At 41.9% G+C, this 18,130-nt stretch overlaps 1 protein-coding gene across 1 annotated transcript in view; it reads right to left on the bottom strand.

Annotated features, from left to right (window-relative positions):
• Positions 1 to 18,130, bottom strand: part of LOC124620167 (transmembrane protein 26) — a 97,264-nt gene that overhangs the window by 53,329 nt on the left and 25,805 nt on the right. The window contains exons 3-5 of the mRNA XM_047146836.1: positions 10,648 to 10,815; positions 3,642 to 3,799; positions 206 to 416 (exon numbers count right to left, since the gene is read on the bottom strand). Of these exons, the coding sequence (XP_047002792.1) occupies positions 206 to 416; positions 3,642 to 3,799; positions 10,648 to 10,815 (537 nt within the window). The remainder of the gene's footprint in view (positions 1 to 205; positions 417 to 3,641; positions 3,800 to 10,647; positions 10,816 to 18,130) is intronic.

Raw genomic sequence — 18,130 nt, 5'->3', positions numbered from 1 at the left:
ATTTTCTAATCTTATTTCGGTCCACATCTGTTGCGCTGCTCCCAAAACCGATTTGGGACACTTACACACTTCATTCTGGTAAAGTTGTATTTCATATATTTGAGTGAGCGGAGGTGGAAGCCAGCACAAGGTACAAAGCTAGTAAGTAAATAATGTTACCCGGATGGGAAGCCATGAGCTTTGCGCCTTGTGGAGGGATACTTGCCTTGGCAGCAGCGGCCGCTTCGGCGCGTACAACGTAAAGGCGGTAGAGCTGCAGGAGGATGACGAGCGTGTTCTTGCAGGTGAAGAAGACGTTCATGTAGGAGATGATGCGGTAGTGCAGGATGAGCAGCAGCCGGAAGACGAGGAAGGGCGCGTCCTGCAGCAGCATGTTGAGCGCGATGCCCCACACGTCCACCGAGCAGCAGCCGCCCCTGGCGAGCAGTCGGAAAAAATAATACATTTAAAAAATTTTTAGAGTTTGACGTCCCTTCACCGACGGAATCACTATATTGCGCTGGGAAAGGAAATCGGCTGCGTTCTTTTGATCTCTCACTTGGCTAAAACTCCTTGGGAAACCACGGGAAAGTTGAACCTACGAGGGTTGGAACTTTAATAGTGGCAACTATTTATTTACAGCTCGTACAAAACAGTACGTGTTTAAAAGTTTTACTGACCTCCAATGTAGTCACCAGCATTGTGTATAACCCGTTGCCAGTGATGTGGAAGTCGTATTATACTCGTAACAGAGCCAGTTGTGTTGACAGAGCGGCGCGGTCTATGGCCCAACGAATTTGTAGTAGTTCTGAAGCGAATGCCGTGAAGTGTTTCCTTCAGTTTAGAAATCGTGTTGAACTTACGAGGGCTTAAGTCAGTGGAGTGCAGTAGGTGGTATAGCACTTAGCAGTTCCATCAGACGAACAAATCAGTAACAGCTTTCACTCTACGTGCTTGAGCATTGTCCTGCAAAATGATGGTCAGGTCCTAAGTCTATGCTGTTCATTTTTGGAACACAACCTACGACCAGCTTAGAGACAGAAGTGATGACACTTTCTGCGGGGCCTGACCATCATTTTGCAGGACAATGCTCAAACACGTACAGAGAAAGCTGTTACTGATTTGTTTGACTGATGTGGCTGTAAAGTACTATACCGCCTACTGCACTCCCCTGATTTAAGCCTTCTCGAGTTCAACTCAATTTCTAAGCTGAAGGAAACGCTTCACAGCATTCGCTTCAGAACTGCTACAAATTCGTTGGGGAATAGATCGCGCCGCTCGAACTGTCAACACAACTGGCAGTGCTAAGAGTAGCACACCGCTGGCAACGGGTTATACACAATGCTGGTGACTACTTTGAAGGCCTGTAAAACTTTGGAACACGTATATATTTTGTACGAGCTGTAAATAAATAGTTGCCACTATTATGTTCCAACCCTCGTAGAACGAGTTCCTTTAGTTCTGCCAATGATCACAATACGCTTTGTTCCTAGACTATCAGTTTCGGTCAGCAACGACCATTTTCAAATCTGTTTTATATCATGTCCTAATATAATAAAGTCATAGTGACCTCGTCAACAAAATGAGGAAAGCGTAGTCGCACATGTTCTATAGTCTAAGGACCAAAAATTTTTTGATCATTGGCGAGAATAAAATAAATCCATTCTACACTTTCTGGATCACTGTTTTAGTCTGCGACATTGTAGCAACTAGTGAAGTTGAACCCAGATCGTCAGATGGATAACTGAACCGCAGACCTCACTTATGTGAGTCCAGTGTGTTACGAGTACACTGCTTCGCTCTGTTCCCCAGAAACAACCCTTACACTGTCCTCACACAAGACGCGAAAGTAAACCTTGACGAGGAACAGTTCTAGTTTTGTGACTTTATAACTTGTAATTTCACGTTACAGAGCATTTTAAAGCGCGAAAGGCACAATCACACTACTCAGATATTTGTCTAATGGAGAGCAAAATTGGGCAATTAATGCAAGATCGCTTTTGCGTCGCAATTAGGACTTGGGAGACGCCGTATTGGATTATATCGTTTACAACTGAAGACCATATTTGATGGTTTTTATATTGTAACTTACTTTTTATGAAAAAAATACTGTTTTAAAGCACCTAACAACTGAGCATCTGTGCCACGCCCGTAGTTTATGGTACAATTTGTTATAATAAAATGACAGGAAAATGCCTACTGGTGCTTAAAGTTTTTTTGTATTTGGTGCTTTCAGTATTATAGGCCTGCTCTGAAAGAACGCCGTTTCAGTGTACCAGTGTATTGATCGTTATCGAAAGCACAGCGGTTTTGTACAATTTGCTATAGCCGAACATCAGTTAATGACGTAACAATGGCTAAAGCCTTGACGACATGGAAAGATCAAAGGCAAACGCGAACTGTCATTTGTTGACTTTAAGGTGGTTGATGGAGGCGTGGGCTATGGTAGGAAAAGTTGTTGCACCGCGTCTCATTTCCCGCGTCTATTTCTTTTATTTGCCTTCGCCTATTCTAATAGACAGCGTGATTCCGTGATGATAATACAAATTTTCATGGACCATGGAAAAGGGCATACGTTTCGATTTGAGGTAAGGGACCCTGATCCAGAAACAACCGAGTCTAATGTGATATGCGAAAAGCATTCTGATACTTCTCACGATGGACTACACAGGCCAGTACTGTTGTTGCTAAGACTGTAGGGTAGGCAACTTTCAGGGATGGTAGCATGAATCAAAACAAATAAAACAATCCTTGCTTACTCGAGGCATGCTGCTACGGTATCGTAGGTCCGCAAGTGTTCAGTACTGAAGAAATTGAATAAATTTTTATTTCATCCGTCTCAGTTGCATTGATATGAAATACAACTGTAGTAGTTACCAGTTTAGGGCTGACAAACCCATTCTCGAACCACACATCTCGAGATTAACCGTAATGATTCACACAATAACGTGCCGAATAGCACGAACAGCTTCTGTACACCAAAGTACACAGTGTGGAACTAGTACCTTCATTGATCTTAGCCTATGTGTCCGTTGCAACTGACTGACACAACCAAACAGATATATGAATAAATCCAAAAATAACTGACGTCATAGGGTGCAAGTGCTACGCTAAGATGAAGAGGTTAGCGCAGGAAAGGTGTCCATGGCGGGCCGGATCAAACCAGTCAGAAGGCTGAGGGCTCAAAAACTAAATAACATTTATTAAAAGTGATAGAGCGCTCTTAACGTGTATGCCTGGTAAATGCCCTGTTCACATATATGGATGGAGGTACTGGGGTGTATTACTGAATTTTATAAACATGTTTTAAATCTACAATGTCGGTCTTTATTTTTATATTCAAGGAGAAAAGAAATAATAAGCGGATTACTTCTGATTATGACATCTTTGCTGAAATTATGACTACAATACTTCATTTTTGGAGCAAAATTTTTGCCATTGTATCTCCAAGGAAGTTACCAATCTAAGTCGCTTACGTATTGTATGCTTTAAGTTCCTTGAACATTTCTGCTATTTCTGCAAAATTACTTCCTTATTGAACATTCATTAAGTTCTCCTAACAGCAAATTGCCGATATCTACAATTTACAACAAAGACAAGAGTATCATTTACGCAGACTAGCGACTACTCTGAGGGTTTCCTCTCACAGTGTAAGCGCTTGCCTGAGATCCGGAGACGGTGGGGCTGCGGTGACGGTGGTGGCGAGCCTGGACTTGCGCGACTTGGTGGCGGTGAGCACCACGGTGAACTGCAGCAGGCTCCACGACCAGATGGCCAGCGTCAGCAGCACCAGCACCGGGTCGCGGCTGATCGCCTCGTCCTCCAAACAAGGTGACGACATTTAAGGCACACTCCAAAGGGCCCTTCAGCACCCTAACCGAACTACGCGGCTGCACATAAACACGAGAAGCACCGCAATCGTTATTTTTACTGGTGCTTGGCTTCAGCAGATTTTTGTAAATTGTTTATTCTACAATTATCTTTTTGTGACTTATTAATAAATATTTGTCAGGTACACGTCTGCAACGAATTAAGTATTTATGACGTTTCTGAGAAGTATTAATGACGACGTCGTAGAAGAATCAGCTCCCGTCATTTTGATGGGTACAGACATGTGAGCAGTAGCTTTCGGAACTCTTCACAGCTATTATTGTTTGCCTTCCTGTTCCAGAGGTTGCCCCTCAGTCTGCAAGATCCGGGCCGTCGCAGAGGGTGGGCTTACTGGTAGTTGGGAGCTCCAGCGTCAGGCGCGTAATGGGGCCCCTCAGGGATATGGCAACAAGAGAGGGGAAGAAAACCAATGTGCACTCCGTGTGCATACCGAGGGGAGTCATTCCAGATGTGGAAAGGGTCCTTCCGGATGCCATGAAGGGTACAGGGGGCACCCATCTGCAGGTGGTCGCTCATGTCGGCACCAATGATGTGTGCCGCTATGGATCGGAGGAAATCCTCTCTGGCTTCCGGCGGCTATCTGATTTGGTGAAGGCTGCCAGTCTCGCTAGCGGGATGAAAGCAGAGCTCACCATCTGCAGCATCGTCGACAGGACTGACTGCGGACCTTTGGTACAGAGCCGAGTGGAGGGTCTGAATCAGAGGCAGAGACGGTTCTGCGACCATGTGGGCTGCAGATTCCTCGACTTGCGCCATAGGGTGGTGGGGTTTCGGGTTCCGCTGGATAGGTCAGGAGTCCACTACACGCAGCAAGCGGCTACACGGACAGTAGGGGTTGTGTGGCGTGGACTGGGCGGTTTATTAGGTTAGATGGCCTCGGGCCAGTAAAGAAAGGGCAACAGCCTCAAAGGGTGCGGAGCAAAGTCAGGACATGCGGGGACCAAGCAGCAATCGGTATTGTAATTGTAAACTGACGAAGCTGCATTGGTAAAGTACCGGAACTTCAAGCGCTGATAGAAACCACCGAAGCTGAAATCGTTATAGGTACGGAAAGCTGGCTGAAGCCAGAGATAAATTCTGACGAAATTTTTACAAAGGCACAGACGGTGTTTAGAAAGGATAGATTGCATGCAACTGGTGGTGGCGTGTTTGTCGCTGTTAGTAGTAGTTTATCCTGTAGTGAAGTAGAAGTGGATAGTTCCTGTGAATTATTATGGGTGGAGGATACACTCAAACACCGAGCTAGGTTAATAATTGGCTCCTTTTACCGACCTCCCGACTCAGCAGCATTAGTGGCAGAACAACTGAGAGAAAATCTGGAATACATTTCACATAAATTTTCTCAGCATGTTATAGTCTTAGGTGGAGATTTCAATTTACCAGATGTAGACTGGGACACTCAGATGTTTAGGACGGGTGGTACGGACAGAGCATCGAGTGACGTTATACAGAGTACACTATCCGAAAATTACCTCGAGCAATTAAACAGAGAACCGACTCGTGGAGATAACATCTTGGACCTACTGATAACAAACAGACCCGAACTTTTCGACTCTGTAAGCGCAGAACAGGGAATCAGTGATAATAATGCCGATGCAGCATCCCTTAATATGGAAGTAAATAGGAATATAAAAAGGGGATGAAGGTTTATCTATTTAGCAAGAGTAATAGAAGGCAGATTTCAGACTACCTAACAGATCAAAAAGAAAATTTCTGTTCCGACACTGACAATGTTGAGTGTTTATGGAAAAAGTTCAAAGCAACCTTAAAATGCATTTTAGACAGGTACGTGCAGATTAAAACTGTGAGGGACGGGAAAAACCAACCGTGGTTCAACAACAAAGTTAGGAAACTACTGCGAAAGCAAAGAGAGCTTCACTGCAAGTTTAGACGCAGCCAAAACCTCTCAGACAAACAGAAGCTAAACGATGTCAAAGTTAGCGTAAGGAGGGCTATGCGTGAAGCGTTCAGTGAATTCGAAAGTAAAATTCTATGTACCGACTTGACTGAAAAACCTAGGAAGTTCTGGCCTTACGTTAAATCAGTAAGTGGCTCGAAACAGCACATCCAGATACTCCGGGATGATGATGGCATTGAAACAGGGGATGACACGCGTAAACCTGAAATACTAAACACCTTTTTCCAAATCTGTTTCACAGAGGAAGACCGCACTGCAGTTCCTTCCCTAAATCCTCTCACAAACGAAAAAATGGCTGACATCGAAAGGTCCAAGCAATAGAAAAGCAACTGAAATCACTCAACAGAGGAAAGTCCACTGGACCTGACGGGATACCAATTCGATTCTACACAGAGTACGCGAAAGAACTTGCCCCCCCTTCTAACAGCCGTGTACCGCAAGTCTCTAGAGGAACGGAAGGTTCCAAATGATTGGAAAAGAGCACAGGTAGTCCGAGTCTTCAAGAAGGGTCGTCGAGCAGATGCGCAAATCTATAGACCTATATCTCTGACGTCGATCTGTTGTCGAATTTTAGAACATGTTTTTTGCTCGCGTATCATGTCGTTTCTGGAGGAGGAGGAGGAGGAGGAGGAGGAGGAGGAGATTAGTGTTTAACGTCCCGTCGACAACGAGGTCATTAGAGACGGAGCGCAAGCTAGGGTGAGGGAAAGATGGGGAAGGAAATCGGCCATGCCCTTTCAAAGGAACCATCCCGGCATTTGCCTGAAGCGATTTAGGGAAATCACGGAAAACCTAAATCAGGATGGCCGGAGACGGGATTGAACCATCGTCCTCCCGAATGCGAGTCCAGTGTGCTAACCACTGCCCCACCTCGCTCGGTGTCGTTTCTGGAAACCCAGAATCTACTCTGTAGGAATCAACATGGATTCCGGAAACAACGATCGTGTGATACCCAACTCGCTTTATTTGTTCGTGAGACCCAGAAAATATTAGATACAGGCTCCCAGGTAGATGCTATTTTCCTTGACTTCCGGAAGGCGTTCGATACAGTTCCGCACTGTCGCCTGATAAAGTAAGAGGCTACGGAATATCAGACCAGCTGTGTGGCTGGATTGAAGAGTTTTTATCAAACAGAACACAGCACGTTGTTATCAATGGAGAGACGTCTACAGACGTTAAATTAACCTCTGGCGTGCAACAGGGGAGTGTTATGGGACCACTGTATTTCACAATATACATAAATTACGTAGTAGATAGTGTCTGAAGTTCCATGCGGCTTTTCGTGGATAATGCTGTAGTATACAGAGAAGTTTCAGCATTAGAAAATTGCAGCGAAATGCAGGAAGATCTTCAGCGGATAGGCAGGGAGTGGCAACTGACCCTTAATATAGACAAATGCAATGTATTGCGAATACATAGGAGGAAGGATCCTTTATTGTATGATTATATGATAGCGGAACAAACACTGGCAGCAGTTACTTCTGTAAAATATCTGGGAGTATGCGTGCGGAACGATGTGAAGTGGAATGATCATATAAAATTAATTGATGGTAAGGCGGGTACCAGGTTGAGATTCATTGGGAGAGTCCTTAGAAAATGTAGTCCATCAACAAAGGAGGTCGCTTACAAAACACTCGTTCGACATATACTTGAGTATTGCTCATCAGTGTGGGATCCGTACCAGATCGGGTTGACGGAGGAGATAGAGAAGATCCAAAGAAGAGCGGCGCGTTTCGTCACAGGGTTATTTGGTAACCGTGATAGCGTTACGGAGATGTTTATCAAACTCAAGTGGCAGACTCTGCAAGAGAGGCTCTGAGCACTATGGGACTTGACATCTATGGTCATCAGTCCCCTAGAACTTAGAACTACTTAAACCTAACTAACCTAAGGACATCACACAACACCCAGTCATCACGAGGCAGAGAAAATCCCTGACCCCGCCGGGAATCGAACCCGGGAACCCGGGTGTGGGAAACGAGAACGCTACCGCACGACCACGAGCTGCGGACAGGGAAGTAACGACAGTGGCACGTGAAGTGCCCTCCGCCACACACCGTTGGGTGGCTTGCGGAGTATAAATGTAGATGTAGAATTCCACACACCTGGTGAACCGTTGTTCTTACCCAGACAAAAATAACCAGCGCCTCCCAAGGGTTTCTGTTGTAGAGCATGTTGTAGCCCGTCTTCTACAAGCCCTTTACTTCCGCAGGAGTGTAATAATGTAATAATTTTTCACACCCAAATGGTTTTCAGGATGTTTGAAACATCAGAGTACAAGCATTGTAGGCAGAATAAATCTAGAAAGGAAATTCTTCAGTCATGTAGCACCTTTGCACACAACTATACTCTATACATCTGCTGATATGACTGACATGTTGTCAGGGGAAAAGAAACGAATATGTGCTTCTTTTGAGTTCAATGCATGGCACAGCTACTAGCGATGAACAATGTCTTCAAAAACTACCAGAATCAGTGGCCTACTAGAATAACGACTAGTACGTCGCTGACATCATCGACCAAATGGTTAGACTTTATACTGTGAAGTATACAATTATAATGATTTTTGGTCCCATCCGCCAAATCAACCACCCAACCATGTTTTGCTTACATGCCAGTAGGTGAAAGATGATTTTATGTACGAAAACAGATTTCTTGAAACTAGTGTTTACAGCATCAAAATAGATGAATGAAACATGTTACGACAACAAAACGGACGTGAAAGTACACATTAGAAAACAATATTTAAACATATTGCAGGTACAAATCCTAGTATGTATTTTAAGTGACAATCAGTACGAAAAGCTAATAAGAACGATATAGCATGGGAATAAACGATGTGCAAGGTGTTGGTTTTGTCAACGATAACATAGGGATCAGAGAAGGTTAGAAATTACCGTATTACCTGTCGAAAGTCCAGTACATATATCCTTGGTATAAAAATACGTCACCGTAATCAAATACAATAAATCTGTACAATGGATGTTTTACAAATACACCCTTTTGAGCGCAGTATAATCGTGAAAGGAGCCTATGACTAACTAATGTCAGTCTGATTGTTGATGAAGGGTGTAAGTGACGTATTTGGGTCGAAAAGTTACGTATGAATGACACGTGAACATACCTTACATGCCTTTACAAAATATGGCAGTGCAAGGCATACAGAAATTGTACATTAAATAATAATCACAAAACGGCTTTTAATACAATACCTTGGTATATAGTCACAAGTGGTCCACTCACTTGCAAATATTGAGCATAACATCGGAGTAAAATGTAACAGTGCACCAAGTAACTGAGACGTACATGTTAGAAACCGAATGATATGTCAAACGATTACTGAAATAACCGGTCTCATTTACGAAAGACACATATTCCCAGTTAGTATACCATGGTAGTTGATACTTGCTGTAGCTATATTACAGTTAATAAATGGATTTACAAAATTTAGTTTTGAGTGGTACAATATATAGTAGTGAAAACATTGGTAATCCTGATTTCACTCATTTGAAGCTACCCTCTATACTGTGACACCTAACAAAAGTGTATTTAGCGTTGACTAAATATATGGTCCACAGACATATTTGCTGTCTTTGAATATAAATGCTCCTATTCTTCTCTCTACAGCCACCCATTTGACAAGTCTTGCAAATGCTGCTGTGTTGCAGTACTGTATTAAGAAATGTACTTTACATTTTGCACTCTTGTTTCCTTACATGCTGAAGCCAAATCTTCTAGCAGCTTGTATACAAACCGACCTCTGCTTAATTTACAAGGTGATATGTGGATCGACAGCCTCCAAGAACTGTGTGAAAAAAATAGGCTGTACAATTATCCTTCATTCATTGTACAGTTGGCCAGTATATATACAATGTAATACGAGTCCATGTTGTATATTCTTTTGTAAGTCATTGAAAATGAGTTAGCGTCAAAACTGGCCAACTGTACAATGAATGAAGGATAATTGTACAGCCTATTTTTTTTCACACAATTCTTGGAGGCTGTCGACCAACATATGTACAAAATATCCGTCGTATACATTTCCACAAGAATCATTGCGAATGAAACTGCGTGCGATGGACACTGGGAGTGGGGAACCTCGCAAAAGGCCGTTGCTCACAACAGCACCTGAAGTTACGCGAATTAACTGGCGCAAAAGCTACGGAAATGGTACACTACCCGACCCAAGGCTTGTTGCGTTGTCTGACAGGTGGCGACTGTGCTTCTTTCCAAATGACTCGATGTGTGGACAATGGCCCAGTTAGGCTTCGAGCACGCAGAGTGTGGCCGGCGTAGTTCAGGCCGGAGGTGTTTCTGTGATGTTTTTGGATGTGTTTTTCATACCATAACTTATCCTGAACATGAAACAGATTGATTATTTAGACATTCTCGGTGATCTAGCATTGCTATTTGTTCATGATTATGCTGTAGACACTGTCTTTCAAAATGACGATAGCCTTGTTCACAAGGCTGCATGCCTAAGTTCTGAGTTTAAACAACACTCACACTATCGTACATCGTCTACAGGATCTCATCAACTGGCTGTTGCATACCTGAAGAAACTTGTGGAATCTCTTCCTCGTCGAATTGACGTCATTATCAAGGCTGGATACAATGTTAGGCGGTGTTAAGGTGACGTCTCCAGAGGGTGACTAATTTATTATCCGTTGTGCTTAGTGTCAATGAAACCGGAAATTACACAATTGCCCGCTACATCAGGGGTGGTTTTGGCATGGGTGGGTTCTTTGTCGTCCATTAATTATTCGACTTGGGTGGCTGAAGGTAGCTGGATTAATACATGGCCGTCCATCACCCATCTGACTTTGGTTTGATGAAGTGGTAGACAGGGTTTTGAGTACCTTGAAGGAGTCGAAGAACTCTATGATGTCGGCGGCGGTGCCGATGTAGACGAGCAGCAGCTGGGAGAGCTGGTCCCTCGTCAGGTCACCCTTCGGCAGCATCCAGCGGCCCAGGATGAGCGCCAGCATCAGGCACTGCTCGATCAGCGTCACCCACAGGTCCGCGTCCACCTCGGGCAGTGTCAGCTTCACCTGTCGCGCCACACCCCACAGACAAACACAAACCTTAGACGTGGGGCGAAACTTTTCGACCAAAAGTCACTACAAAAGCTTTTTGTGTGGCTAATTTTAGTTAAAAATGTTTTAAGGGAGGTAGGACGTCGAACGGGCCGACTTGGAGCAGGAGAGGCATCACAGGACATTTTGATTTCCACTGTCTATACTTTTACAAACAAATTCATAAAACTTTGTCAGCATCGCCATGAAGGATTCAGGATTCACACTCATTGCAGTGGAAGATCGAAAACATAACAAAATAAATTTTTTTTAGGTGTGAAATTTCATCATTCTTTCACTTATTAATGGCTGCATTTGTTGCTATAGGTACACTTATCTTCCTAAGTTAGAGAGATTCTTCGATGAATTTTGTACAGCATACAAACCATACTCAAAGGTGTATGAAACTCTAGAATTTATTTAATTCATGAAAAAACGAATGAGCTGTTATATTTCAAACTTAATGAACAAAAACACAAATTTTCTAGTTAATTACCTCAATTTTTACCACAGTTTTTAATAAAGTTGTAAAATTCTGGAGTTTCATACACCTTTGAGTATGGTTTGTATGCTGTGCAAAATTCATCGAAGAATCTATCTTACTTAATGAAGAAAGTGTACCTATAGCAACAAATGCTGCCATTAGTAAGTGAAAAAATGATGGAATTTCACATGTAAAAAAAAATTATTTTGTCATGTTTTATACCTTCCACTGCTGTGAGTGTAAATTCTGAATCCTTCCTGGTCATGCTGACAAAGATTTATGAATTTATTTGTAAAAGTACAGGCAGTGGAAATTAAAATGTCCTGTGATGCCTTTCCTGCTCCAAGTCGGCCCGTTTGACGCCCTACCCCCCTTAAATGCGGCGGCCTAGCTGACCTACGATACACTGTAGCGTCACAAGTTGTTCCGAGCGAACGTTTGTTTTAGGATAGCTTGCTGCATGTAACTCGGGGGCTGACATCTGTCGGCCTAGCCGGGAGACACACAAGCGTCTGTCACTGCCTACCGTGGAAAAGCTATTCAAGGTCTCTCACTAGACGCGTACATACATTCACCACCTATAAGAACCTAAATAAATTATATTAAATATTATTCAATCATTTTCAAAATCGATACACTATCTTTTGTTAGTCAGGAGAAGATTGTGTAAAAATTTCAACAATGTAACTATCATAGTGTCAGAGAAAAAAACTACTAAAAAAGTAAAAACCGACACTTAGGGAACTAAATTTAGTTAGAAAATATGATAGGTTTATATTTTCCATTTATACCAAAAGATAAACTAACTCTCAGTGTGCGCAATTAATTAAATGAGATTTTCATATTAAAACTGTATTTTTCGTTTTCATAATATAAAAATCAGACAAAGTTATTATTTGTGTCTAATATGGTTATGTAGGTAAATTTCAATGTTGCATTATACACTGTCTTAAGTAAGCTGCAAGAATTACACAAGCCTGTCGTGGGAAAATGATGCTAGGGGATTTGCTCACTTTGATGATGACATATGTCTAGGTGTGATTGCTATTTTAACAGAGCAGCCAGAAAGTCAGCTGGAGTAAAATCTGTATCTAAAGAATATTTCCAGAATTATTATCTTTTCGTTTTCGTTTATTAAACATTACTTTGATATTTGCATCTCAGATTGACGCAAATGCGTCTGTGTAAAAGGATTGGTGCAGGCCAGTTTTGGCGCGAGTATTACGATGAGCGAGCATTCTCATTGGCAGCAAGTATTGTCAATCAGAATTGAGACAGTTCCCGCTCGTTACCTGATAGTTATACCGGGAGTGAGGCAGGAAGGAGGTCACTCGCTAGCTTTGAGTGTGGACGGTCATAATGATGTGTAAGATGAATTTCTTAGTGTTTGAGATATTGGTGAGCTAAGTCGATAGCAGCTGCTGTTGAGGACTGCTTGGCGAAATTGCAGAGATTTTGACTAAATCTGTTGGACAGAAATTCGCATGTGAAATATTGGTCTTCATAGTATCCGTGTGTCATGTTTCAAAAGGCTCTGAGCACTATGACACTGTTGGACTTAACATCTGAGGTCATCAGCGCCCTAGACTTAGGACTATTTAAACCTAACTAACCTAAGGAAATTACACACATCCATGCCCGAGGCAGGATTCGAACCTGCGACCGTAGCGGTCGCCCGGTTCCAGACTGAAGCGCCTAGAACCGCTCGGTCACTTCAGCCGGCCGTGTGGTAGGTTTCAGTATTCAGCCACCGAGCATTTTTGGCGAGCAGTTTCTTTTTTAGAAATCCACAAGGAGGACTGAATGTAATAAGTCAAATTATTGGTGTAATTAATGACTGTGAAAACGTTGTTTAAATCGGATTGGGTTTGGTCAGATTTCTGGCTGCTGTGCGTGTGAAATGTGTGTATGAGTTGTGAACTCTAAGAAAATAGCCGATAGTTTAAATGTGGCTTGAACAGAACTTTTTTGCTGTCTATCAAGGACAAGATAAACATTTTTGTGTGGAAATTTCGGACATTATTTTCCAGATGCCAATCCATTTTCTTACTGTCCGATAAAATTTAATGACAGTTTTTCTACAGAACTTTCTTGCATAACTTGTGTTGCGCGGCCTCAATAATTGTAGATATTAGATGGTGTTTTTTATCAACGCTGATTTTACATCATATTTTAAGTATCTACTATGCCGAGTGAAGGGAAATCGAGCGGACGCCGCTCTGAGGTAGGTGAATTTTAATTTGCAGCCTGCATAGTGACAACGACGTAACAGAAAATAACCTCCCGACCGCAACTTTCCAAATCCTGAACAGTAGAAAAATAGGTTTGATCCCACTGTGGAGGAAACGATCAGTAAAAGTCAGCCGTTCTAGGAACCTTGCTGCTATCGATATTAGAGGGGCTTGGCGCACCTTGGCGAGAGTTGCCTGTGGCCAAGGTGAAAGTGGAGCAGTTCAGTTAATGCGGGACCTCAGTCACAATTTGCCTGTGAACGAGAAAGATTGGAGTGTGTTGAAGATTAGCCAGCATAAATACAACCTCACCGAAGTTCGATAATTGAGCCGCATCGGCAGTGCCGAGCCTCTGGCAATACGTACGAGCCATCAATCATTTGCTTGCCGCCATGTACTGCTCCGCACTGGTACAGCAGGCTGACCCGTACCTAGAGCGTGGCTAACAGTGTTTAAGCGACGTTGGGTGCAGTAATTGTTCAGCTTTGTGTGATATTACTAAGGAGGCAGTGTGGTTAGTCGGTGTACGAGCGACGTCGTTTTAAGCTGTCCTGTCCATTATGGCGCTGTCCTTGTAGGTGGTATCTTTTTGGTCATGTTCGTGTCGAGTATTGCATCACGTTAGTGTTCTCTTATACTATGTTTCTTGTTGAACTATGTAAGTGTAACACTATCTAGTATGTGAGGGTTTCGTATACGATGGCAAAATTTTTCCTACTGCTGCTCTATTTTAATTAAAATTAGCTTTGTTTCTTTCTTGTTCATTATTTATATTTTAAAGTGGTGAAATCAAATTAGACGTTTCTTGAGTTACAGAAGGAGCCCCCAGCCGTTTCTTTTAAATGTTTTATGCGCTGGTAGCGCCAAGAGTATATACAGATGGTGCCCAAGTATATGAGAGCTCTATCCTGATTCAAGGTTTAATTTTATGGTCACCAGATGTTTCTTTTATAACCGCTCCACTGCGCTTCTTGCACTTGGGCTATATGGAGCGCTTAAGATCTAAGAGATAATTTGATGCATTTTTATGTGGCTAAGTGAAGCGTTTAAGGTTTATAATTTAATACATATGTATATGTATGTTTCAATATTTGTCTAGGGTATGGAGAACGAAGCTTTAAATATTTTTTGCGATTGGTAAGATAAAAGATTTTAGTTACTGGCCAATGTGACCAAATACAAAATGCCTATTAAACTGGGTCATGACCGATGGTAGTAAAATCGCTCTTGCCACCAAATGTAGCGTGGTGAGAAACCGTAGTGCATTCCATGCCTTACAAAGGGAAAACTATGTTCACATGACGGAAACAAGTATGTACCCTTTACGAATTCCTCCGAGAAAAAGAAACAGTTGGGAATGATTGTGAAGGTATTCAATAATCCGCAAATTTTTTAATTTGGCACAAATAATTTTCACGTGCTGTAGATTTGAAACCATGCACAGACGCAAGACACGCAAGTCACCTTGCGTGGCACGAGCAATTGGTACCCTGCATCCTCTGCATACTCAAAATAATGTCTGTCACTGATGACATCTGCTCTAAACAATGACTGTTCTAACGGGCTGCAGAAACAACGAATTCTACAAACAATAGACAGTTCAGTAGCTGAAGAAGAAAGCTTTCAAATGGGCAATTTTTTTTCAGGATGAGCTTCTGTTTGCGTTAAACGAAAAAGCTTGAGTAACTTATGAGAGTTAAAGTACTACGACAGTTGTCATATTTCAGAGTGACTCTTTAATAAACATGACGCAAAACCTTCCATCCCAAGGCCCAAAATATCAATTTCGTTACTGTTACGTGGCAAAGTTAACTTCACACCTGGTGGCACCTCAATGATTACTACACGCCCATCGTGATAAATTGTGTCCTTGACGTAGAAATCAGCGACACAGTACCATCTGATTCAACTGAAACATCAGAAACAACACCGGCTGCATGGACCATTTTTTCTGACGACAGCGTGCGTCAACAAATGGACTGATGTCACATTTCCAGCTGTTCGGTTGAAGACTCAGCAACTAGTAATCTGGTTATCGGATTATAAGTACCAGATGCCTCCAGCTCCTGTACCAAACAGAGCCTACAAACAAATGGTGATCACGTCCGCGACTGGTGAACCCTTAGCGCACTAGAGATATAAAGCACTCCCTATCTTGAGAATGCAAAATTTTAACAGAACTGTTTGTCCGCCATCAAAGAACCCGAACCACGTGTACGGAAATATGGAACACAGTATCAGCTGAGTAGGTTAGAGGATTCTATAATTCTCCAAGCAGCCATAAGTTTTAACAAGTCTTGCACATCTAAAAGGAGAATTACTTTTACAGCGCCAGAGGCAGTTGATGCAACAATCTCTACATATAAAAGGCAATGTCTCGACTGACTGACTGACCGACTCATTCACTGACTCTTCACTGATTAGCTCAAACCACTACGGATAGAAACTTCAGACGGTGCTGAGTTTTTACTGTAGGCGCCGTTTAAGAACGAATGTTTTGAAATATCACTCCCAAAGAGGTGAAATGGGGGACGAAAGGTTTTTTGTAAATGTTGGTATTAAAAACATTTTGAAGTTAGATCTTCCAAAATTGGTACTTGGTTTCTAGATCAGAAATAAACATGTGTTTCACCATTTTTTGGAAATGTAACTCCTATGAAGGTAAAACAGTGAACAAAAGTTTTAAAAAATAAATCCTGGATGAAAAATACATTTTAAAGCTACATCTATGAAAACTGGTATTTGACTTCCTGGTTGCAAATAAAAAAAATCTGTTTTAGTGTTTCCTGGAAATTCATTTCCTAAGGGTGTCGACTAAGGGGTGAATTTTTTTTATGAAAAGGTTTCATTATGAAAACATTCCTAAAGCTAAGTCTATTAAAATTTAATTTTGGCTTCTCGATTATAGATAAAAAAAGACGTGTTCCGCTGTTTGTCGACATTCAAGGGAATAAGACCTTTTATGAAATTATTCGTTATGAAAGTCTTTTCAAAATTAATTCTATGAAAATTTGCACTTCGCACCTCTGTTAGATACAAAAAGAATACGAGTTCACTGTTTATGGAATTAAACCCCTATGCGGGTGAAATAGAGGATGAAACTTTCTATGGAAATATTATGCAGGCATTTTTCAAGCTAAAACTATGAAAATTTGTATTTAGATTCTCAGTTAGAAGTAAAAAAAATACACATTTCGCTGTCTTTGGAAATTCAACCCATAAGGGCGTGAAATAGGGGAAATGAAATTACTCATGAAATTAATTTTTGAAATTACTCATTATGAAAGCCTTTTCAAAGTTAAATCTATGAAAATTTGTAACTGGCATCTCTGTTAGAAATAAAAAGATACGTGGTTTATTGTTTTTGGAAAAACTACTCTAAGTGGACGAAATACGGTTGAAAACTTTTAAGAAGGTATTTCGTTATACTAAAAAAAGGCTAAATCCATGAAAATTAATATTTCATTTGTCGGTTAGACATAAAGAAATATGTATTATGGGATGGAAGCTTCTGTGGAAGTATCACCACAAGAACGCATTAGCCATGATAACGAAAACCTTGGATTCCAGCTACCAGAATCGCATTTTGGTCTGAAGTACATTTCGAAAAAGCTTTTCTTTTAGAAGCCTTAATTAACATGAAAAGTAGGGAAGGGTGTTGCAATTTGTGAACTAAATCAAAAATTGCTGTTAACAGTCACCATATCAAATTGACTTTGTCAGAATTGCATAGACGAAGAAACGACTCAATAATAGTAAATAAATCTTTTAGTAGGCCTGATATATGTCCATAAAATTATTTTTGATGCACTTACTTCGCAAACGAGAGCGAAGCATCCAGCGCTAAGCTAGTCTACCTACAGATATTAAAGACCTGTGCAATGTACTCAGGCACGTCTTCACACACAAAAATACAGTCTTATATCGTGAAGAGGTGTACAGATTTTGAGAAGACTATTTCGACTCCACCCTACATTCCCCTAGCTTCTGTGTCCATACAAGATACGCCTAGCAGATCAACGTTACGCACTGAGTATCGGTAATGAGTGAGCCGCGAAAGGTCGTAGAGGAACGGAGTGTCGATGCTGTACTATTCCAGGAACCGTACACGACGAACTCTAAACTTCTGCCCTTCCCTAAACACCTTACCACAATTGTTGGGCACCAGAATGCCAAGACAGAAATCATCAGTGTCATCGTAGTTATCTTGTCATTGAATTCACGCAATTAAGCGATTAGCATGCTGTGACAGTAGAAATGTGCACTCCTCAATGCACCTGGATTATTTCCTACCCCTGTAGTATTCGTACATGATTGATTTGTACGTTGTGAGATTAAGAGCTACAGCAGTGTACAGTCATGCTGCCTATCAGCGTTGGAATGGGCGTCAACGCGAACGCAAAGCGCGCGCTTTGTCATACTAGCAGGAAGACAGCTGAACCGGATGTAATGCTGTAAGAGTTGATACATGTAGCCTAGCAAGTTTTCGAAGAGTACCGGTGCAGAGATCGTATAGTGCCAATGCAGAGACAAATATAGACATCTCCCTGGA

The sequence above is a fragment of the Schistocerca americana genome, chromosome 6, assembly GCF_021461395.2.
Source record: "Schistocerca americana isolate TAMUIC-IGC-003095 chromosome 6, iqSchAmer2.1, whole genome shotgun sequence".
In the NCBI taxonomy this organism is placed as follows: Eukaryota; Metazoa; Arthropoda; class Insecta; order Orthoptera; family Acrididae; genus Schistocerca; species Schistocerca americana.
The sequence above is the reverse complement of the archived record's forward strand: the minus strand, read 5'-3'. Positions and strand labels throughout refer to the sequence as shown.